Here is a 22,879-nt window from a genome sequence, read left to right as displayed (position 1 = left end):
GAAATGCAGAGAAATTAGGATCAGAGAGTCCATGCCATGGTCGTGGTACAGATGTCTTCCTGTCTCTCCCCTTCCCATAGCCACAGAGCTACAGAGTACTGTCTATGTAATCCAACTCTTCACGCCCTGACTAGAGTTCCTTGCATGGCACCAAAATGCAGCCACAAAATTACTAGTTATTTTAGAAGAAGTACAGGATTGATTGGAAGATTTTAGTTTCGATGCACTGTTTTAAATTTTATCGTAATGATTTACATACATTAACATTCACAAATTTAAACGTGCCATTTGATGAGTTTTGACAAATGTATACAGTCATGTAGCCATTACCACAAGCATAATACAGAACATTTTTATCCACCCATAAAAGATGACATATACCTGTGGCAATCCTTCTCCTTCCCTGTCTCCCAGCCCTAGAAACCACTAATCTGTTTTCTGTCACTACAGATTTACTTGCCTTTATGAGAATTTCATATAAATGAAATATACAGTTCTTACTCTTTTGTGTCTGATTTCTCTCATTTAGCACAATGTTTTTGAGATTCATCAGGTTTTTGTTTTTCCTTTTTATTACTGAATAGTATTCTCCGTTGTATGACTATGCCACAATTTATTTTTCTACTTACCACTTGATAATTTGGGTTGTTTTCCATTTTTAGCTCTTCTGAATAATGTTGCTATAAATATTCTAGTACAGGTCTTTGAATGGGTATATAATTTTATTTCTCTTGAGGACATACTTAGGAGTAGGATCTCTGGGAATTAGTGCAATTTTTTATTGTGGTAAAATAAAAATAACCTAAAATTTACCATCTTAACCATTTTTAAGTGTAATATCAATAGTGTTGTTTATTCACATTATTGTGAAATATTTAGAATTTTTTCATCTTACAAAACTGACACTCTATACCCATTAAATAGCAACTCCCCATTTTCCCCTCCCCTCTCAGTCTCCAGCAACCACCATGAATTTTCAACTCTAAGTACTTCATGTAAGTGGAATTACACAGTATTTATCTCTTTTTTGTGACTGTCTTATTTCCTCTAGCACATTGTCTTCAAGGTTTTATCCATGGTGTAGCATGTGATAGGATTTTCTTCTTCTTCTTTTTAATGTTTATTTATTTTTGAGAGAGACACACACACACAGTGCAAGTGGGGAAGGAGCAGAGAGAGGGGAGACACAGGATCCGAAGCATGCTCCAGGCTCTGAGCTGTCAGCACAGAGCCCAACACGGGGCTCGAACCCACGAATTGCAAGATCATGACCTGAGCAGAAGTCGGATGCTTAACTGACTGAGCCACCCAGGTGCCCCAATTTTCTTCTTTTTTTAAGGCTGGGTAATACTCCATTGTACATATAAATCACATTTTGTTTATCCATCCATTTGTCCATGAATACTTGGATTGCTTCACCTTGGCTACTGTGAATAATGTTGCTATGAACAAGGGTGTGCAAATATCTTTTCAATTCCTTCCAACTTCTTTGGATATAGCCCCAGAAATGGAATTGCTGGACCATATAGCAGTTCTATTTCTAATTCTTTGAGGAACCTCTCTACTTCCATAGCTGTTGTACCATTTTATAATCCCCACCAAGAGTTCAAGTCAGTATATTTTTCTGCAGTATTAAAAAAAAATATCAACACAACAGATTTAGAGCTAAAAGAGTAAAAAGTAGTTACAGTAATTTAAATGACTTAGGCAGACCAGATTTAGGTAGAATAAAGACTGTAACATTACTCAATACATTAAATAAGCACTTTTTGAAAAGAATAAATATTTCTCACCACACTTCTCCTTAATAAGAAGCAATGGGGATATGACAGTGAGCTTCTGAACTGGACATTCTAGTTTTGCAGGTGTATTTCTTATTTGTGGCTACGGTATATGCATATATACAGGCTAACACCAATGTCCACTGCCTTCCTGCTAATGTGCATTGATATAAATATAAGTTGATATCGATGAATGTGTGTTTCATGTATACACACAGCTTGTCAGAAAGTGAAGAAGATTCCTAAATTGACTTCATAGATTTTGCTCGGAAGGGCACTAACTCACAAAATGTTTCAGGATGATTTTTCAATAGCACAAATTTTAGAATTATCAGGTAGTAGCAAATTGACTGTTTTTTTTTTTTTTTTTTTATTCTGGGAACCTAAAAATAAAGGTTAGAGCTGGAGGGATTGATGGAAATAAAACATGTTTACAAAGGCAGAGGGCAGTAACTTCTAGGTGTGGATAGCTATCCTGGGGGATTGTCATTTGCTGGGGAAGCCAGCCAAGCTCCAGTTCCAGCCTGTGGTTTGAAATTTATTCCTTCATGATGTTCCCTCCCACTTCAGTCCTGTGAACTCCATGCTTGGAAGAGCTCTGTGAGCCAAGTCAAGAAGGAGAGGCTGGTTCCCAGAGTGTCAGAGACAGGGCTATCAAGAAGTGTTGGAGAGAGGCCCTCCCCAACTAAATAGAGAGGTAAGTGCCTACAACACAAAAAGTTCTCAGGAACACAATGAGACACTCTGTTGATTAGGGAGACTTTTTAGCCTTCAGGATATACACAAAAAATGGGGAAAAGCAATAAACTCTTTCAATAATCAGATTAAAAAACAACCTTTGAGATGCTTTTTTAAGAGCCCAAAGTTTAAAAGGAATTATACATTGGACAATACACTTTTTAAAAATTTTCCCTAGTCGTCTGGCATGCAGAATGTTGATATGACAGCTGAAGTGAGAAAACATCCTTATCAGAAACTGCACATTTAGCTCCTCAGGATAAATACCAAAAGCAGATATACACTGGACTTGCATAGTAAGTATCTAATGCTATCTTTATTAAATAGTAGCTGTCTTTATGAAATCTCTTTCTCAATATATTTTGTCTAGTGAATAGTCAAATAAGGATTTATCATAGTTCATAAAACAAAAGTGATTGGGATTTTTCCCCTTTCTGTTCAATTTTTTCAGCTGGCTGATCCACTTGGTGAAATAGACATTCGTGTAATTAGGTAGCTTTCTGGGTTCAATGAAAGATTAAAATATAATTGTTATTGAAAATCATTTGGCTGTGAAACTCGACTCAAACTAAAAGTAAAACAATATATTTTAGCATGTTTTTTTAAAATTTTAAAACAACAAGCATTGATAGAGAAAGGTAGTCTAATTTATATCTCATTTAATAAAATAAATTCAGTTTATTTAAGTGAAAATTAAATTTTATTAAAATAAATTAATTAATATAAATTAAATAAATTTTTATTAAAAAAATAAAAAGAATTCAGTTTATTTAAGTGGTCCATTCTTCCTAGGATTCTGGAAATTTAGCTTTGGAAAACCAATGATCAGTTATGTGTAACAGGCAAGAAGAGAGAATACTGGTATTTATTTTAGTTAAAAAAAAATTAAAGCTCTGTTTTATCGATAGCAAGGTAAGACCCCCAGGAATTAAGAGAGAAAATTCTGTTCTGAAAACATCAAATATAACCTGAGTTATAAGATCAGGTTCCTTGGCAATAGTCTGTACATATCTCTTTTTTAATAATAAAGCATGTCCAAGGAGCATGAATGTGGTTCCAGGTTGTTTTCAAAAAGATGCTTTAGCAACTGAGCCTCAAGTCTTGTTAGGCCACTTGACCAGTGGTTGCTCTATAGCATTCTTGCAAGGAACATTAGAGAAGGCTCTCCTATAATATGTCTCTTGTTCAGACATCACTAGGAGTAGGAGAATCTATGAAGTTATTTAAAAAAAAATCGTTTCTTTACAGAGACTATATGGCTTAGTTTCTGCAGCTACATAGTACATTTGCTTTATAAAAATCATAGATGGTACTTAAAGTCAGAGAAAGTTCTATCAAGAAACGACACTACAGGTTAATTGAATCACTATATTACAGTATTTGATAACTTTCTGAGGTGGCTAGGGCACTTTATCAATGAGAAAATTGAGGTAGAGAACTCCCTGATTGACTCTCCATAAGTAAAATATTCATCTCCTGATGGGGCATCTTTTACTTCCCCACATTATCTTTAGTTATTATAGTATTTAATTGTAAATTCTTTTAAACATACAAATTTCATTTAACATAGATTTTTTTAATAGGGCAGCAAGACAGAAAGTCACTCTTCTTTAGAAAAGCAGCATTTAACTCCTGGTTGAAGCAGGTTATTGTCAGAAGCCCCAGGCACAGTTCATTTCATGCCCAGGAGGGTCCATGATTGGGGGAGGTGCAGGAGCAAGTGGAATGAAAGAAAGGCTGGGAAAGGCTGGGCTGGAGCAGCACCAGAAGCTCTGTCTAGAAGAGTCTAGAAGAGTTACCAGTAGTTTGGCTGAATACTGGGGTGTACCGGGGTGCTCTCCCACTACAAATCTTCTAGAGGAAATAGTATTCTAACTTTTCTATGCTCATAGGAATAAGGAAAATCACCAGGGCCAGAATAAAACAAAAGCAAGATCTTAAAGCCCCCAAACCCCAAATGCCATAAAGCTAGAGAAGGGAATCCCACTCAGAAGCTGGTGTCATCCTGACAGCAAGTGCAGCCTCACACTTCAGGGGACACTGGGCCCCGGGCCGAGGCTCCATCAGAGAGCAGAATCTGAAACTGTACAATTAAGTCTGGGGATGCAGGGGAGCAGGAGTGTTTCTGGGTCAGCGCTGCTCTTACATCCTGGAAGAAGCAACACAAATCCTCCTTGGAGGAAAGCATCCTCAAGTAAAGCCCTCAGATCTTTCACAGATTCAGCCAAACAAATGTGAGAAGATCTTGAACGCATAGAAAAGACAGATCACTGCAAAGATGACTTTAGACCATGGGCAGGCTTTTCAACAACAGCACAAGGAGCTGGAAGATGCTGAAGTGTCAAAATGCCGGAAGAAAATAACCGTCAACCTAGAATTGCAAGATGGAAGTTGAAATAAAAACATGTTCTGATAAACGAAAAACTGAAGGAGTTTACCCCCAGCAAGCCTACAGTTAAGGAACTTCTGAATGATCCAAAGGACCCCCCCCCCCAAAATGCAAGGTATAACTTCTGTAAACTACAAACATACTTATACTCAAAGAAACAGAAGTAAAAACAATTTTTTTTAACGTTTATTCACTTTTTGAGAGACAGAGAGAGGGTGTGAGCAGGGCAGGGGCAGAGAGAAAGGGAGACACAGAATCTGAAGCAGGCTCCAGGCTCTGAGCTGTCAGCACAGAGCCCGATGAGGGGCTTGAACTCACGAACTGTGAGATCATGACCTGAACCAAAGTTGGATGCTTACCCGACTGAGCCACCCAGGTGCCCCCAGAATATTTTTTTTTTAAAGAAAAAAAAGAGAAGGTCTTTTGTTTGGATGTACTTGGAACCTGCTCAGAATAATTTGCTTTCTGTCTCCTCTTTAACATGACCCAGAGAAACAAGCCAATCAGAGAAGTGGGGCTGGGCCGTGGCTTGTGGCTTACCACATAGTCCCTTACAACTGGAGAAAGTTGATCATTTAAAAACCTCAACATATTTGACTTGGGGCTGACCAAAACCACAGGATGGTTCAGAACCAGTCCTGGGATGTTGGTTTTAGGTTCTGTGGTTTGCTCTTCATTTGCCTTTTTTTTCCCTCCCAGTAAGAGCAGTTTCCTAACAAGGATGTAACTAATGAGAAGAAAAAGATGGATATCATCTATCTTGACAATAAAACAGGGCCAAGAACTAATTTGCACACATCCTTTCCCAAGGTATCTTTGAGCTTAAGACATTTCTCTAGGGAGTAATAGTTCTCACTCATCGAGAGAGTTTATTCCTTCAGCTCTTCTTCTTCTCCCAAATAAATTTTTTAAATATTTACTTATTTAGTGCAAGCAGGGGAGAGGGGCAGAGGGACAGGGAGAGAGAATACTAAGCAGGCTTCATGCTCAGGTTGGAGTCTCATGTGGAGCTTGATCCCACAACCCTGGGATCATGACCTAAGCTAAAATCAAGAGTAGGATGCTCAACCGACTGAGCCACCCAGGCACCCCAAGAATTTCTTTAAAGTACGATGCCCCCATATCATTGTGTGAGAATACTGATGATGCACAAATCGGGCAGGTAGTAAGTTCAGGCAATGCCATGGCAGACTGAAACTTTAATGGTGGGAACTTGACATCCCCATCAAAGTACAACATAAAACTAGCCACTCATTTCATCTACATCTGTAAGTGTAATACAGTTCTAATATTTGTGAATTCCTACTAATGTACAAAGCATGAGTTTGCTTTCCATTCCACTGTTTATAGAGCTTATGTGTATTTTATTCATGAAAATAAGAATGGGTAAGGATTTATTTTAATGAGACTTCTATAAGGTTTAAAAGACCAAACTAAACTTTCATCCCCTGAGACTTTTAAGTATCTGTGGGGATTAGATGAAGATAAATACCAAGATGCCACTCAAATGCACATACAAATTTATAAGTTCTTGTTCCACAAGGATGTGCAAGAGTAAGGATATGATCATGAACACCGGGGCTTTGTGCTCCAAGGGGAAAACCCTGGCCTTTTTATTCTTTAAAAAAAAATTTTAATATGAAATTTATTGTCAAATTGGTTTCCATACAACACCCAGTGCTCATCTCAACAGGTGCCCTCCTCAATGCCCATCACCCACTTTCCCCTCCCTCCCAACCCCCATCAACCCTCAGTTTATTCTCAGTTTTTAAGAGTCTCTTATGGTTTGCCTCTCCCTCTCTGTAACTTTTTTTCCCCCTTCCCCTCCCCCACGGTCTTCTGTTAAGTTTCTCAGGATCCACATAAAAGTGAAGACATATGGTATCTGTCTTTCTCTGTATACTTATTTCACTTAGCATAACACTGTTCAGTTCCATCCACGTTGCTACAAAAGGCCACATTTCATTCTTTCTCATTGCCACGTAGTACTGCATTGTGTATATAAACCACAATTTCTTTATCCATTCATCAGTTGATGGACATTTAGGCTCTTTCCATAATTTGGCTATTCTGAGAGTGCTGCTATAAACATTGGGGTACAAGTGCCCATATGCATCAGCACTCCTGTATCCCTTGGATAAATTCCTAGAAGTGCTATTGCTGGGTCATAGGATCTATTTTTAATTTTTTGAGGAACTGTTTTCCAGAGTGGTTGCACCAGTTTGCATTCCCGCTAACAGTGCAAGAAGGTTCCCGTTTCTCCATGTCGTCTCCAGCATCTATAGTCTCCTGATTTGTTCATTTTAGCCACTCTGACTGGCGTGAGGTGATATCTCAGTGTGGTTTTGATTTGCACTTCCCTGATGAGGAGTGACAAGCATCTTTTCAAGTGCCTGTTGGCCATCTGGATGTCTTCTTTAGAGAAGTGTCTATTCATGTCTTCTGCCCATTTCTTCACTGGATTATTTGTTTTTCGGGTGTGGAGTTTCACAATTGTACCAAGAATCATGAAATACCTAGGAATAAACCTAACCAAAGATGTAAAAGATCTGTATGCTGAAAACTATAGAAAGCTTATGAAGGAAATTGAAGATGATACCAAAAAATGGAAAAACATTCTGTGCTCATGGACTGGAAGAATACATATTGTTAAAATGTCAATACTACACAAAGCAATCTGCACATTCAATGCAATCCCAATCAAAATTGCACCAGAATTCTTCTTGAAGCTAGAACAAGCAATCCTAAAATTTGTATGGAGTCACAAAAGACCCTGAATAGCCAAAATAATATCGAAGAAGGAGACCAAAGTGGGAGGCATCATAATCACAGACTTTAGCCTCTACTACAAAGCTGTAATCATCAAGACAGCATGGTATTGGCATAAAAACAGACACATAGACCAATTGAATAGAATAGAGACTGCAGAATTGGACCCACAAAAGTATGGCCAACTAATCTTTGACAAAGCAGGAAAGAATATCCAATGGAAAAAAGACAGCCTCTTTAACAAATGGTGCTGGGAGAACTGGACAACAACATGCAGAAGAATGAAACTAGACCACTTTCTTACACCATTCACAAAAATAAACTCAAAATGGAAGAAAATATTTTTTTTTACTGAAAGCATGAGAATTGTCTTTTGTGTGGGTCAAGATTCAGGTGCAGAGCAGTCTGAGTTGTGTGCCAGCTAGGTAGAAAGTTTTCTGGGACTCCTAGTCTTGAACCTAGAGACCTTATTGGAAGTTGGGTCCCACTGAAGAGTTCTATGGGAAGCTAGATCTGGGTGTAGCTTCTCCCATGTTGGGGGGAGGCATCCCCTTACTTTAGTTGGCTCACTGCCAAATCTTCTGAATGTCTTAGTTTGCTCTGCTTGTCTTTCTACAAGGTAGCTCGTTCCAGAAGTAGAGGGATAGGCAGACATTGGCAGTCTCTTCCAACTTAGCAATTGCAACTGATCTTCCAAGTTGGGCTTTTTACCACCTCATTCCTCTTATTTACATCTGGGAAACTCTAGAATCATTGTCTTCCAGACAGTATGGGTGTGGACAGAGAATATGCCACTGGTATCAGAAGCCAATCTGGAAGCGTGGAGCAGAGAATGAGTGCACTTTCTCCATCAGCTTCTTGGCCCACCTACAGCCACTCCCCTGTACGCCCAGGTCCTCATTCATTGTAAGACTTCAACCAGAGCCCTGTGTGGAGTTTGGAGAGAAAGAGAAGCATAGCCTTCCAGGGATCACCTGGCAAGGACCTCAAAGGCTGTCTCACCCTATTATTTCTTCTTGTTGCTTTTCACTTCCCACATGGGGGAACAGTAGGCTAAACCTTAAGAGATTCTGAAGTTACATGTAGCTGGCAGTGCAGCTGATCCCTTTAAGAGGGCAGTCTTAGTTACAGAATAGGCGACAGGGCAGTTCATCTCTAGACATACAGCTGAACACAAACACGAAGATCGTAAAGATGTACTACAGGGGCTTGTCCTTGTAGTTGGCTTTGAAAATCTCAAAATGAATTATCTGCTTACTGCCAAATTCCTTGTCCTCGGGGCAGAGGAGAACTTATTCTCATTCCTCTCCTCAACCTTGGCACTACTAATATTTTGGGTATATAATTCTTAATTGTGGGGGCTGTGCTGTGCATTGTTGGATGTTTAGCAAGTGTGAGCACAGATGTGGACAGATTGGATATATGAACAGAGAATGGTCAGACCATATATAAAAATAGGAATCTGACCTACCATCTCTCTGCAGCAACCAGTCTAGGAAGTGAAACCACTACCACTGTAACAATTGGCTTCAAATGGTCAGGAGTTAGTAACTGCCAGCTTCTCTAATTTTTGCCCGGGCTTCCGATTTAGGACCAACCAGAGAAAGCCAAATATACTTCCTTAATCTAATATGCAGACCCCCAACCTCCTTATGCCAACAGCCTCTAATCAAGGAATAGCTTCCTTTTTTTCCACAATAAAGCATTTCAATCCTCTGCCTGCCTTTGAGTCTCTGCCAAATGCAAGTGATGGTGGCTGATCCCCTTGCTATGGTGAGCTCTGAATAAATTAGCCTGTGACATAATAAGTAATATATACTTGGTTTCTGTCCTTGTTTCCTGGTACACAAGCTCCTTAGACCTTTAGAATCTTTGAAGTGATGTGTCTTTTTGCATGCTAAAGAGATGACTAGAGGTGAGGGCTCCTAGATAGCCTTGGGATGGAGACTGGTTGACAGGGAAACCAACCAGTGATTAGAGGGTTGGGATTTTCAGCCTTACTCCCTAACCTCCAGGGAGGGGAGAGGAGTTGGAAGAAAATTTAATCACCAACGCCCAATGATTTAATCAATCATGGCTATGTAATGAAGCCTCCATAAAAACCCTAAACAAAGGAGTTAGAGAACTTCTGGGTTGCCGAACATGTCTAGGTGCTGGGAAGGTGACCCACCCAGAGAGGACAAGGAAGCTCTGCGCCCCTTCCCACATACTTTGCCTGTGCATTTCTTCCATCTGCTGTTCCTGAGTTGTATCCTTTACAACATGTAATCTAGTAAGTAAATGGTTTCTTGAGTTCTGTGAGCTGTTCTAGAAAATTCTCAAACACAAACAGGGGTGGTGGGAACTTCTAATTGATACCCAGTAATTCAGAAACACAGGTAACAACCTTAACAGCCTAAACTTGACATAGGTGTCTGAAATGGAGGCAGTCTTCCGGGATGGAGCTCTTACCCTTTGGGGTCTGTGTTATCTCCAGGTAGATGGCATCAGAATTGAATTTTAGGGTACTCAGCTGGTGTGCATAGAAACTGGAGAATAGTTTGGTGTGGGAAAAACCTGCACACATCTAGTGTCAGAGGTGAACTACTAGTGTGAATATAGAAAAATGTAGTTTATTTTTACAGCTTATTCTTCTCATTTGCGTGGTCTTCTTATAGGTCCACCCTTTTTGCCTATTACATAGTTCTAATGAGTGAGAAAATATGACTTTGAGGGATTGGACAGAGGACAATTCAATTTTGACTGTATAGAAGTGGAGAGGTCAGAAAGAATGGGATGTTATTTTGAGGTGTGAGGACACCCAGGCCCATAATTAGGGAGTATTTTTAATTGTTGGGGGTAAGGAGAGAGAAGAGATTGAATAGTACATATGGACTACTTTACGTTGTTTCTTCAATGCAATGCTAGCTATTAAAATTAAGAATCCCTTATTTATATTTTCCACCAGCATATTTAAACTATTCCCACATAGGGGTGCCTGGGTGGCGCAGTCGGTTAAGCGTCCAACTTCAGCCAGGTCACGATCTCGCGGTCCGGGAGTTCGAGCCCCGCGTCAGGCTCTGGGCTGATGGCTCAGAGCCTGGAGCCTGTTTCCGATTCTGTGTCTCCCTCTCTCTCTGCCCCTCCCTCATTCATGCTCTGTCTCTCTCTGTCCCAAAAATAAATAAACGTTGAAAAAAAAAATTAAAAAAAAAAACTATTCCCACATAAAATATCTCATTTGACCCTCAAAAAACTTCATGAGGTAGAGAGTAAGAGGGAAGATGGCGGCGTAGGAGGACGCTGGGCTCACCGCGCGTCCTGCTGATCACTTAGATTCCACCTACACCTGCCTAAATAACCCAGAAAACCGCCAGAGGATTAGCAGAACGGAGTCGCCGGAGCAAAGCGCAGACGAGAGGCCCACGGAAGAGGGTGGGAAGGGCGGCAAGGCGGTGCGCGCTCCACGGACTGGCGGGAGGGAGCTGGGGCGGAGGGGCGGCTCGCCGGCCAAGCAGAGCCCCCGAGTCTGGCGGGCAAAAGCGGAGTGGCCTGACGGACTGTGTTCCGACAGCAAGCGCGACTTAGCGTCTGGGAGGTCATAAGTTAACAGCTCTGCACGGAAAGCGGGAAGGCTGGAGGACAAAGGGAGGGAGAGCTGCTGAGCCCCTGGACGACAGAGCTCAGTTTGGTGGGGAACAAAGGCGCTCGCCAGCGCCATCTCCCCCGCCCATCCCCCAGCCAAAATCCCAAAGAGAACCAGTTCCTGCCAGGGAACTTCCTTGCTCCGCGCAAACACCCAACTCTGTGCTTCTGCGGAGGAGCCAAACCTCCTGCAGCGGATCTGACTCCCTCCCGCTGCCACAGGGCCCCTCCCGAAGTGGATCACCTAAGGAGAAGCGAGCTAAGCCTGCCCCTCCTGCCCCTGTCACCTTGCCTACCCACCCCAGCTAATACGCCAGATCCCCAGCACCACAAGCCTGGCAGTGTGCAAGTAGCCCAGACGGGCCACACCACCCCACAGTGAATCCCGCCCCTAGGAGAGGGGAAGAGAAGGCACACACCAGTCTGACTGTGGCCCCCGCGGTGGGCTGGGGGCAGACATCAGGTCGGACTGCGGCCCCGCCCACCAACTCCAGTTATACACCACAGCACAGGGGAAGTGCCCTGCAGGTCCTCACCACGCCAGGGACTATCCAAAATGACCAAGCGGAAGAATTCCCCTCAAAAGAATCTCCAGGAAATAACAACAGCTAATGAGCTGATCAAAAAGGATTTAAATAATATAACAGAAAGTGAATTTAGAATAATAGTCATAAAATTAATCGCTGGGCTTGAAAACAGTATAGAGGACAGCAGAGAATCTCTTGCTACAGAGATCAAGGGACTAAGGAACAGTCACGAGGAGCTGAAAACCGCTTTAAACGAGATGCAAAATAAAATGGAAACATTCACGGCTCGGATTGAAGAGGCAGAGGAGAGAATAGGTGAACTAGAAGATAAAGTTATGGAAAAAGAGGAAGCTGAGAGAAAGAGAGATAAAAAAATCCAGGAGTATGAGGGGAAAATTAGAGAACTAAGTGATACACTAAAAAGAAATAATATACGCATAATTGGTATCCCAGAGGAGGAAGAGAGCGGGAAAGGTGCTGAAGGGGTACTTGAAGAAATAATAGCTGAGAACTTCCCTGAACTGGGGAAGGAAAAAGGCATTGAAATCCAAGAGGCACAGAGAACTCCCTTCAGACGTAACTTGAATCGATCTTCTGCACGACATATCATAGTGAAACTGGCAAAATACAAGGATAAAGAGAAAACTCTGAAAGCAGCAAGGGGTAAACGTGCCCTCACATATAAAGGGAGACCTATAAGACTCGTGACTGATCTCTCTTTTGAAACTTGGCAGGCCAGAAAGAATTGGCACAAGATTTTCAGTGTGCTAGACAGAAAAAATATGCAGCCGAGAATCCTTTATCCAGCAAGTCTGTCATTTAGAATAGAAGGAGAGATAAAGGTCTTCCCAAACAAACAAAAACTGAAGGAATTTGTCACCACTAAACCAGCCCTACAAGAGATCCTAAGGGGGACCCTGTGAGACAAAGTACCAGAGACAACACTACAAGCATAAAACATACAGACATCACAATGACTCTAAACCCGTATCTTTCTATAATAACACTGAATGTAAATGGATTAAATGCGCCAACCAAAAGACATAGGGTATCAGAAGGGATAAAAAAACAAGACCCATCTATTTGCTGTCTCCAAGAGACTCATTTTAGACCTGAGGACACCTTTAGATTGAGAGTGAGGGGATGGAGAACTATTTATCATGCTACTGGAAGCCAAAAGAAAGCTGGAGTAGCCATACTTATATCAGACAAACTAGACTTTCAATTAAAGGCTGTAACAAGAGATGAAGAAGGACATTATATAATAGTTACAGGGTCTATCCATCAGGAAGAGCTAACAATTATAAATGTCTATGCGCCGAATACTGGAGCCCCCAAATATATAAAACAACTACTCATAAACATAAGCAACCTTATTGATAAGAATGTGGTAATTGCAGGGGACTTTAACACCCCACTTACAGAAATGGATAGATCATCTAGACACACGGTCAATAAAGAAACAAGGGCCCTGAATGAGACATTGGATCAGATGGACTTGACAGATATATTTCGAACTCTGCATCCCAAAGCAACAGAATATACTTCCTCCTCGAGTGCACATGGAACATTCTCCAAGATAGATCATATACTGGGTCACAAAACAGCCCTTCATAAGTTTACCAGAATTGAAATTATACCATGCATACTTTCAGACCACAATGCTATGAAGCTTGAAATCAACCACAGAAAAAAGTCTGGAAAACCTCCAAAAGCATGGAGGTTAAAGAACACCCTACTAACGAATGAGTGGGTCAACCAGGCAATTAGAGAAGAAATTAAAAAATATATGGAAACAAACGAAAATGAAAATACAACAATCCAAACGCTTTGGGACGCAGCGAAGGCAGTCCTGAGAGGAAAATACATTGCAATCCAGGCCTATCTCAAGAAACAAGAAAAATCCCAAATAAAAAATCTAACAGCACACCTAAAGGAAATAGAAGCAGAACAGCAAAGACACCCCAAACCCAGCAGAAGAAGAGAAATAATAAAGATCAGAGCAGAAATAAGCAATATAGAATCTAAAACAACTGTAGAGCAGATCAACGAAACCAAGAGTTGGTTTTTTGAGAAAATAAACAAAATTGACAAACCTCTAGCCAGGCTTCTCAAAAAGAAAAGGGAGATGACCCAAATAGATAAAATCATGAATGAGAATAGAATTATTACAACCAATCCCTCAGAGATACAAACAATTATCAGGGAATACTATGAAAAATTATATACCAACAAATTGGACAACCTGGAGGAAATGGACAAATTCCTGAACACCCACACTCTTCCAAAACTCAATCAGGAGGAAATAGAAAGCTTGAACAGACCCAAAACCAGCGAAGAAATTGAATCGGTTATCAAAAATCTCCCAACAAATAAGAGTCCAGGACCAGATGGCTTCCCAGGGGAGTTCTACCAGACGTTTAAAGCAGAGATAATACCTATCCTTCTCAAGTTATTCCAAGAAATAGAAAGGGAAGGAAAACTTCCAGACTCATTCTATGAAGCCAGTATTACTTTGATTCCTAAACCAGACAGAGACCCAGCAAAAAAAGAGAACTACCGGCCAATATCCCTGATGAATATGGATGCAAAAATTCTCAATAAGATACTAGCAAATCGAATTCAACGGCATATAAAAAGAATTATTCACCATGATCAAGTGGGATTCATTCCTGGGATGCAGGGCTGGTTCAACATTCGCAAATCAATCAACGTGATACATCACATTAACAAAAAAAAAGAGAAGAACCATATGATCCTGTCAATCGATGCAGAAAAGGCCTTTGACAAAATCCAGCACCCTTTCTTAATAAAAACCCTTGAGAGAGTCGGGATAGAAGGAACATACTTAAAGATCATAAAAGCCATTTATGAAAAGCCCACAGCTAACATTATCCTCAACGGGGAAAAACTGAGAGCTTTTTCCCTGAGATCAGGAACACGACAGGGATGCCCACTCTCACCGCTGTTGTTTAACATAGTGCTGGAAGTTCTAGCATCAGCAATCAGACAACAAAAGGAAATCAAAGGCATCAAAATTGGCAAAGATGAAGTCAAGCTTTCGCTCTTTGCAGATGACATGATATTATACATGGAAAATCCGATAGACTCCACCAAAAGTCTGCTAGAATTGATACATGAATTCAGCAAAGTTGCAGGATACAAAATCAATGTACAGAAATCAGTTGCATTCTTATACACTAACAATGAAGCAACAGAAAGACAAATAAAGAAACTGATCCCATTCACAATTGTACCAAGAAGCATAAAATACCTAGGAATAAATCTAACCAAAGATGTAAAAGATCTGTATGCTGAAAACTATAGAAACTTATGAAGGTAATTGAAGAAGATTTAAAGAAATGGAAAGACATTCCCTGCTCATGGATTGGAAAAATAAATATTGTCAAAATGTCAATACTACCCAAAGCTATCTACACATTCAATGCAATCCCAATCAAAATTGCACCAGCATTCTTCTCGAAGCTAGAACAAGCAATCCTAAAATTCATATGGAACCACAAAAGGCCCCGAAAAGCCAAAGGAATTTTGAAGAAGAAGACCAAAGCAGGAGGCATCACAATCCCAGACTTTAGCCTCTACTACAAAGCTGTCATCATCAAGACAGCATGGTATTGGCACGAAAACAGACACATACACCAACAGAATAGAATAGAAACCCCAGAACTAGACCCACAAACGTATGGCCAACTCATCTTTGACAAAGCAGGAGAGAACATCCAATGTAAAAAAGACAGCCTCTTTAACAAATGGTGCTGGGAGAACTGGACAGCAACATGCAGAAGGTTGAAACTAGACCACTTTCTCACACCATTCACAAAAATAAACTCAAAATGGATAAAGGACCTGAATGTGAGACAGGAAACCATCAAAACCCTCGAGGAGAAAGCAGGAAAAAACCTCTCTGACCTCAGCCGTAGCAATCTCTTACTCGACACATCCCCAAAGGCAAGGGAATTAAAAGCAAAAGTGAATTGCTGGGACCTTATGAAGATAAAAAGCTTCTGCACAGCAAAGGAAACAACCAACAAAACTAAAAGGCAACCAACGGAATGGGAAAAGATATTTGCAAATGACGTATTGGACAAAGGGCTAGTATCCAAAATCTATAAAGAGCTCACCAAACTCCACACCCGAAAAACAAATAACCCAGTGAAGAAATGGGCAGAAAACATGAATAGACACTTCTCTAAAGAAGACATCCGGATGGCCAACAGGCACATGAAAAGATGTTCAGCGTCGCTCCTTATCAGGGAAATACAAATCAAAACCACACTCAGGTATCACCTCACGCCAGTCAGAGTGGCCAAAATGAACAAATCAGGAGACTATAGATGCTGGAGAGGATGTGGAGAAACGGGAACCCTCTTGCACTGTTGGTGGGAATGCAAATTGGTGCAGCCACTCTGGAAAACAGTGTGGAGGTTCCTCAGAAAATTAAAAATAGACCTACCCTATGACCCAGCAATAGCACTGCTAGGAATTTACCCAAGGGATACAGGAGTACTGATGCATAGGGGCACTTGTACCCCAATGTTCATAGCAGCACTCTCAACAATAGCCAAATTATGGAAAGAGCCTAAATGTCCATCAATTGATGAATGGATAAAGAAATTGTGGTTTATATACACAATGGAATACTACGTGGCAATGAGAAAAAATGAAATATGGCCTTTTGTAGCAACGTGGATGGAACTGGAGAGTGTGATGCTGAGTGAAATAAGCCATACGGAGAAAGACAGATACCATATGGTTTCACTCTTATGTGGATCCTGAGAAACTTAACAGGAACCCATGGGGGAGGGGGAGGAAAAAAGAAAAAAAGAGGTTAGAGTGGGAGACAGCCAAAGCATAAGAGACTGTTAAAAACTGAGAACAAACTGAGGGTTGATGGGGGGTGGGAGGGAGGAGAGGGTGGGTGATGGGTATTGAGGAGGGCACCTTTTGGGATGAGCACTGGGTGTTGTATGGAAACCAATTTGACAATAAATTTCATATTAAAAAAAAAAAAAAAACAACTTCATGAGGTAGTCACAACATTCGCTTTCATCCCAGTTTTGAGTAAAATTTTATCCTTGTTTGATGAGACCAGCTCCAGAGGAGTTAGGGCACCTGCATGTGGTTACAAAGTTGTCAAGCAGCAGGGCACAGAGCAGGGGCTGGTCCAGGCTTCCCAGTCCTCCCGAAGCACTTGACTCACCACTCAGCTACTCCCCACATCCCCACAATCCTAAGAATCTTATTCCTGGGTATCTGTACCCCACAAAGCCTCATACCTTCATGTGTAGAGCAAATGACCATCAGTTCTTGGCTAGAATCTCCAGATCGCCTTACAGGAATCAAAAGTTCTCCAACATGCTCCTCTATTTTGTATTCTGCCTCTGGAATATAAACTGTTGATTCTAGAAAAGATGGTAGAAGACTCTTTAGCAAGACTGAAGTTGGATTGGTGATACTGGTGATATTTTAACCTGAGTAGAAATATACATAGTCTTTGCCCCCTATATTTCTCCAACACAAATGACTACATGAAATAGAGTGGGAATAGGAAATGTTTATTATTAAGTGGAGCTGGAGAGGCAGCGCAATTGGGTTTAGGAGTCTTTTGAAAGGTTAAAAAAGGAAAGCTAGCACTAAAATGGAAAGGAAAATCTTGCAGAAATTGCGTCTTGTTTTTTTTTTTTTTTTTTTTTTTGAGGTCAAATTTTAGGTCTTTTATATAGAGATCACACATTTCTGCCCTTACTTTATTTTTACTGCTTATTTTTTTAAATGCTTTTAATGGTCAGGTAATCTAATTCATTAATGCAGAAAAATTTTTTCCCTGCTTTATTCAACAAAAATTGTATTCGACACTTATTGGACAGATATTGTGTGGAAGAACCTGGCCAGTTAATATTTTGAGAAAAATAATTTGCTGGTCCTACCCTTAATTTTTTTTAATCAGGCTTTTTATTTTAATTATAGTTAATATGCTCATATCCTTATTTTTAAAAATAATGTTCTCACTTAAATTTACTGAGCTGTGTCCAATGTGTGCACCTGCATGCATGCACATGTGTGTGTATTTATGCATGTATACACCTTACCAGAATATTCACTGAAATATGAATATTGGTCATCTCTTGTTGATGGAATTGTGTGTACTATTTTTCTTTGGGCTTTTCAATGTTTTCCAGGGCTTTTCATTAAGCATGCACACTGTATAATTAAATATGTATGTTTGTTTAAAATTTTTAAAAATATTTATTTTTGAGAGACAGAGAAAGACACAATGTGAGTGGGTGAGGGGCAGAGAGACAGGGAGACACAGAATCTAAAGCAGAGTCCAGGCTCTGAACTGTCAGCACAGAGCCCAACGTGGGGCTTGAACTCATGAGCTATGAGATCATGACCTGAGCCAAAGTTGGCTGAGCAACCGACTGAGCCACCCAGGCACCGCTTTATGTGTGTTTGTTTTAAAAATATAAAAATTTAAAGTGGGTTGTTCCTACTCACAGCGTCAAGTGGACAACTGAAGTAACTATCTGGATCAAACCATATTAAATTCTTCAGTTCTTTCCTTCATAACATATATACTCCTAGAATCTTCCTCTTGAAAGCAAGAAGGGAAAATATTGTACACTATACTTTCTTCTTTTGGAACTATTACTAAGTGAAAACCCAGAATTCAATGTTGAATTGTGTAGTTAATTATGGGTTAATTTTTTTCTTCTTTATTTTGCTGCCTAAATTAGTTTCAACAGTTACTACCTCCAAGTAAATATTGGTCCTGAGTTACAGAGGAAGAAGACAAGTGATAATTTTCTTTCTTCCATTTTACCCTCCAATGGTAGTCTACTGTCTTCACATACCTTGATTCAAAAACCTGGCATAATGGGAGAAGTTAAAAGTAAGCTAAAGTTATTGATGTCATGTGAAAAAACTTGGAAAAACACATTAATGTTGGGTTATTCAGATATGTTCTCTATTTTCACACTCTGAAAAGGCTACTCCTTTCCATCCATGCCAAATCTCATTTATTCTTCAAGACTCAGCTCAAACCCTCCCTCCTCCAGGAGGTTTAACTGCTTAGGACTATGATGTTCTCTCTACTTTCTCACCTCAGAACTCTTACTGCTTTAGCCATGTATCTTAACATTTGGCTTTCATAGTTGACTCATGTGTCTAAGTGTTGTTATCAATAAAACTGATAAGATTGGGTATTGGGGCAATGTTTTCTATTTGTTCATTGGGTGATAGGGCAATGTTTTCTACTTTTGTCTGCCAAAATGCAAAGCGTATAGAATAATATTTCCAAAATTGTATTTCAAGAAAACTATAACCAAGAGATTTTAAAGGATTTTCTGTAAGGACAATAAATTTAAAAAAAAAGTCCATGGTCTAGTTTGGGAAAACCGGTTAAACAAAGTTAAACAGGTTTCTTTACAGGCGAGTGTTTTAGAAACATTAATATGCTAGCATGAATTATGATGCTTCAAAGGAAGGAAGATATTTGAAACAGTTTCTAGATTTCTTTGGTCCATGGAAATCTTTCTGACCCTGTTGTAGAAATTCTATTATACTACTGTTCTCTGTTATGCATTTTGGGACATACTAATACAGAGGACTCTCCATGCATTCTTGTGAATTTAACTCAGACTTATGCCCTGGTAGTAAGTCATGCAATTCTAGGTGACACCTGAATTCTTTCAACTACTGTGATAATCAATGTGTCTAATTAAAATTCAAAGAAGAATTTTAAAACCTTCCTTTAAGGAGTATTCTTCTTTTACAAAAAGGGGCAGGAAGTAGCACAATTATTAGTTAAAACTTTTCTTCCCCTTTCTCTTGGGAGATATTTGTTGTATGAATGAACAAATAAATGAATAAAATGAATCTGTGAATTCAAGAGTATGATACACAACTATAACAGAACTTTTTGGAACACAGACTAAAACCAAGTTGACTGCTCCCAGAAGCCACATCTAGGACAAGGGATATCTAAAGTGCCCCTCCGATCTGGTGGGGAGCTCCCAGAAAATTGTGAGAAGATAGTGGGCCTGGAATGACCCCTGAGAATTAGCCATCTGGGGGCAAGGCTGTGCCCTACTGAGTGTGTAGAAAGTTAACTACAAGGTCTTGTGCATATTCTAAAGGGATGCTGGTAAAGTCATGTCTATTTCAATAATTTCTATTTCTATTTCTTTAAAAATACCTTAAGAGGCAAAGGAAAAATTACTGCCTTTAAGTGATCTACTTAGCTTTAAATCCTAAATGGTATGAACACATTCAGTGGCTTATGGAGCCCGAGGGAGGAGGTATAATGCCTGCAATGGACACAGGAACACGTACTGGTTGATAAATCATATCAAGAGAAACCACGTACCATCTCCAGGGTCTACAATTTCAACAGTTGCCATTTCTGGAAACTCCAGTGCAGCCATGACAGGGTTCAACAGAATGATCTGGAAGGTCTCCGAAGCCTCATATTTATTGTCAGACATAATTCTCACTCTCCACTTGGCTGTAGTCTGTCCAGGACTGAATTGGACATGTTTCTGGGACTTTCCTTTAAAATCTTTATCTTTCTTTGCAGTTTCATCTTTGGTTACAATGCCTAAATAGGAATTGGGAGACCATGAATGTAAAGCCAAGTGACTGAAGAAATATTCTTCTTTCAAAGAAGATTCTTTTGTTGATGAAAAACAGATAACATGGAAATTACTTCTTTTAATGCTTCCAAGAGACATTTATAAACTATACTTATTGGCTAAGAGTATTTGTAAGTAGAAGTACAGGGAAGTGAGAGGAAAGCAGGGAAGGAGGAGTGACAAAAAGAGAGAACGGTCTTCAACTTATTTATTTTACAAATATTTATTGAGGGCATCTGATATGCCAAACTCTACCAGGTGCTTATCAGAGATGAGTACAAAACTGTCTTAGTTTCCAGAGAGCTCAGAGTCTAAAAAAGAAGCCACTAGAATGTGTGTGCACCATATGGAGGTGGAGATCTTAGGCCGTTTTGTTCTCTGATGCACTGCTGGTGATTACAACAGTGCCTGGCATGTAATAAGTATTCCATGAATATTTATTGAGTGAATATTTTGTATCTAATAATTTTAATAATTTTCATTAATTAAATTAATTTTTTCTCATGCAGATCTTTACTCCTCGTGGCTTAATTCCTTATGTATCTAGTGATTTATGATTGTAAGAGAATTGTGAGTAATTTTCCAGACACATAGGGTGCTGTTGGTGAAAATGGAGAGATGGGGATAGATCTGAGGTCTGTGAGGAAATAGGAAATCAGCGACTCACTGAAGAAACTGAACACCAGCAACACAGTGTTAAAGTACTCAATGTGAGGTACGAGGGTAAAAGGTGCTACTCTATCCAGGCTGAATAGAGCCTCCCCACACCACAAAATGTTCAAGCAGTATTCTAGATTGTTTGGTTTGATTCCAACATTCCAAAGAAGGCCTAATGCAGCAAGAATACCTACACCTCATCACTTTAGTTCTCATTATAAGGTGAAGACTCTGTAGTTGTTCCAGTGTATGAAATTGAATATTATGACTTGACACCAGCTATTGTGGAAAGCTTTACATAAAATGAGCTGAATAGCTCCTTTTGCCCTTTCCTCTGACTCATTCTCAGAGAATCTGATATCTTTTCAAAGACACCCACATCTATAGAGTGTGAAAATAATTTCCAAGGTAAGAGAGCTTGTGTTGACTTTTAAAAACTGTTGAAGAAAGCTTACATCAATACTAGTTTGGTAACCAAGAATGAATGCTCAATATTTAGGAAGAGCCTCCTCTGGCCACATGTTGGAATTGGAGAAAATAAGGAAGAGGGAGTGTCTGTTGTCCTTAGCCACAGCTTAAGCAGAGGTAGGGGGTACTGCTGTATAAATTGAATAGGCACATGACTACTTAATATTTGGTGAGCACTCTGTGTGACGTGCTAAGAATGCAATGCTGAGGTACAGCCACCACTACCCTTTAAGAGGTTTAGAAGACGGGGTGGCCTGGGTGGCTCAGTCGGTTGAGCATCTGCTCTTGATTTTGGCTCAGGTCATGATCTCACAGTTTGTGAGTTTGAGCCCCACATCGGGATCTGCACTGACAGTGCAGAGCCTGCTTGGGATTCTTTCTCTCTCTCCCTTTCTCTGACCTTCCCCTCCTCTCAAAAATAAATAAATTATAAAAAAAAGAGGTTTACAAGGGAAGATAAACAAGTGATTTCAATTCTGTTTGATTTTGAGTGCCATGATATAATAATGATATTTAACATTTATTAAGTATTTAATGTGTGCCAGGGACTATGTTAGATTGAATTACACACATCATATTTAATCTACAAATCTTGAGATGGATATTTTACAGATAAAGACATTGAAGGTCATTAAAGCATCACAAAAAACAATATGTATCAGAGCAGGAATTCAAACCCCACAGTTGGTTTGTTTTGTTTTGCTTTGTCTTGTTTTCTTCTAGCTCCTTCACTTTGACTGCCAGCCCCAGCATGGGGTGGGGTGAAGGGATTAGATGGACTTCTTGCAGCACTAAGTTTCCCTACTTTGGTGTTGATGTGGTTTTAAGTAGTGTTTTGTAGGACAGAAGAGTTGACTGTATGTAGTTTACTTAACAATACATGGATGACTACCATATGCCCCATGCTGTTTTCAGAATTGGGCATTACCCAGGATGTAGTACCTGCCCTAGTGGAGCTGGAAATCTACTGAGGAAGACAGACAGTGGACAGATGGACATATGAGGCATGCCAGGGATGGTCCATGTAGAATAAAGCAGGACATGGGGATAGCACCTGTGTAGGGGCTGGTTCAGATAGGGAGGCTGGGGACATCTCTCTGAAGAGTTTACTCTATAACCATCCAAATGGTTCTGGGCAGATAGATGAGTTTTTTCCTTAGGCAGGATATGAAAATACTTCTTGACATACTAACCCCAATCTTATGCCTATGAGAAATCCCTGAGATAAAGAATTATAAAGACAGAACCCTACAAGAAAAAGGAGGCATATTT

The 22,879-nt window shown here is 40.0% G+C and overlaps 1 protein-coding gene across 1 annotated transcript in view; it reads right to left on the bottom strand.

Annotated features, from left to right (window-relative positions):
• The window catches only part of FREM3 (FRAS1 related extracellular matrix 3), a 99,356-nt gene that overhangs the window by 16,058 nt on the left and 60,419 nt on the right, over positions 1 to 22,879 (bottom strand). The window contains exons 4-5 of the mRNA XM_045466678.1: positions 20,218 to 20,448; positions 17,126 to 17,251 (exon numbers count right to left, since the gene is read on the bottom strand). Coding sequence (XP_045322634.1) covers positions 17,126 to 17,251; positions 20,218 to 20,448 — 357 coding nt within the window. The remainder of the gene's footprint in view (positions 1 to 17,125; positions 17,252 to 20,217; positions 20,449 to 22,879) is intronic.

The sequence above is a fragment of the Leopardus geoffroyi genome, chromosome B1, assembly GCF_018350155.1.
Source record: "Leopardus geoffroyi isolate Oge1 chromosome B1, O.geoffroyi_Oge1_pat1.0, whole genome shotgun sequence".
NCBI lineage: Eukaryota > Metazoa > Chordata > Mammalia > Carnivora > Felidae > Leopardus > Leopardus geoffroyi.
This window is presented reverse-complemented; position numbering and strand designations above follow the sequence as displayed.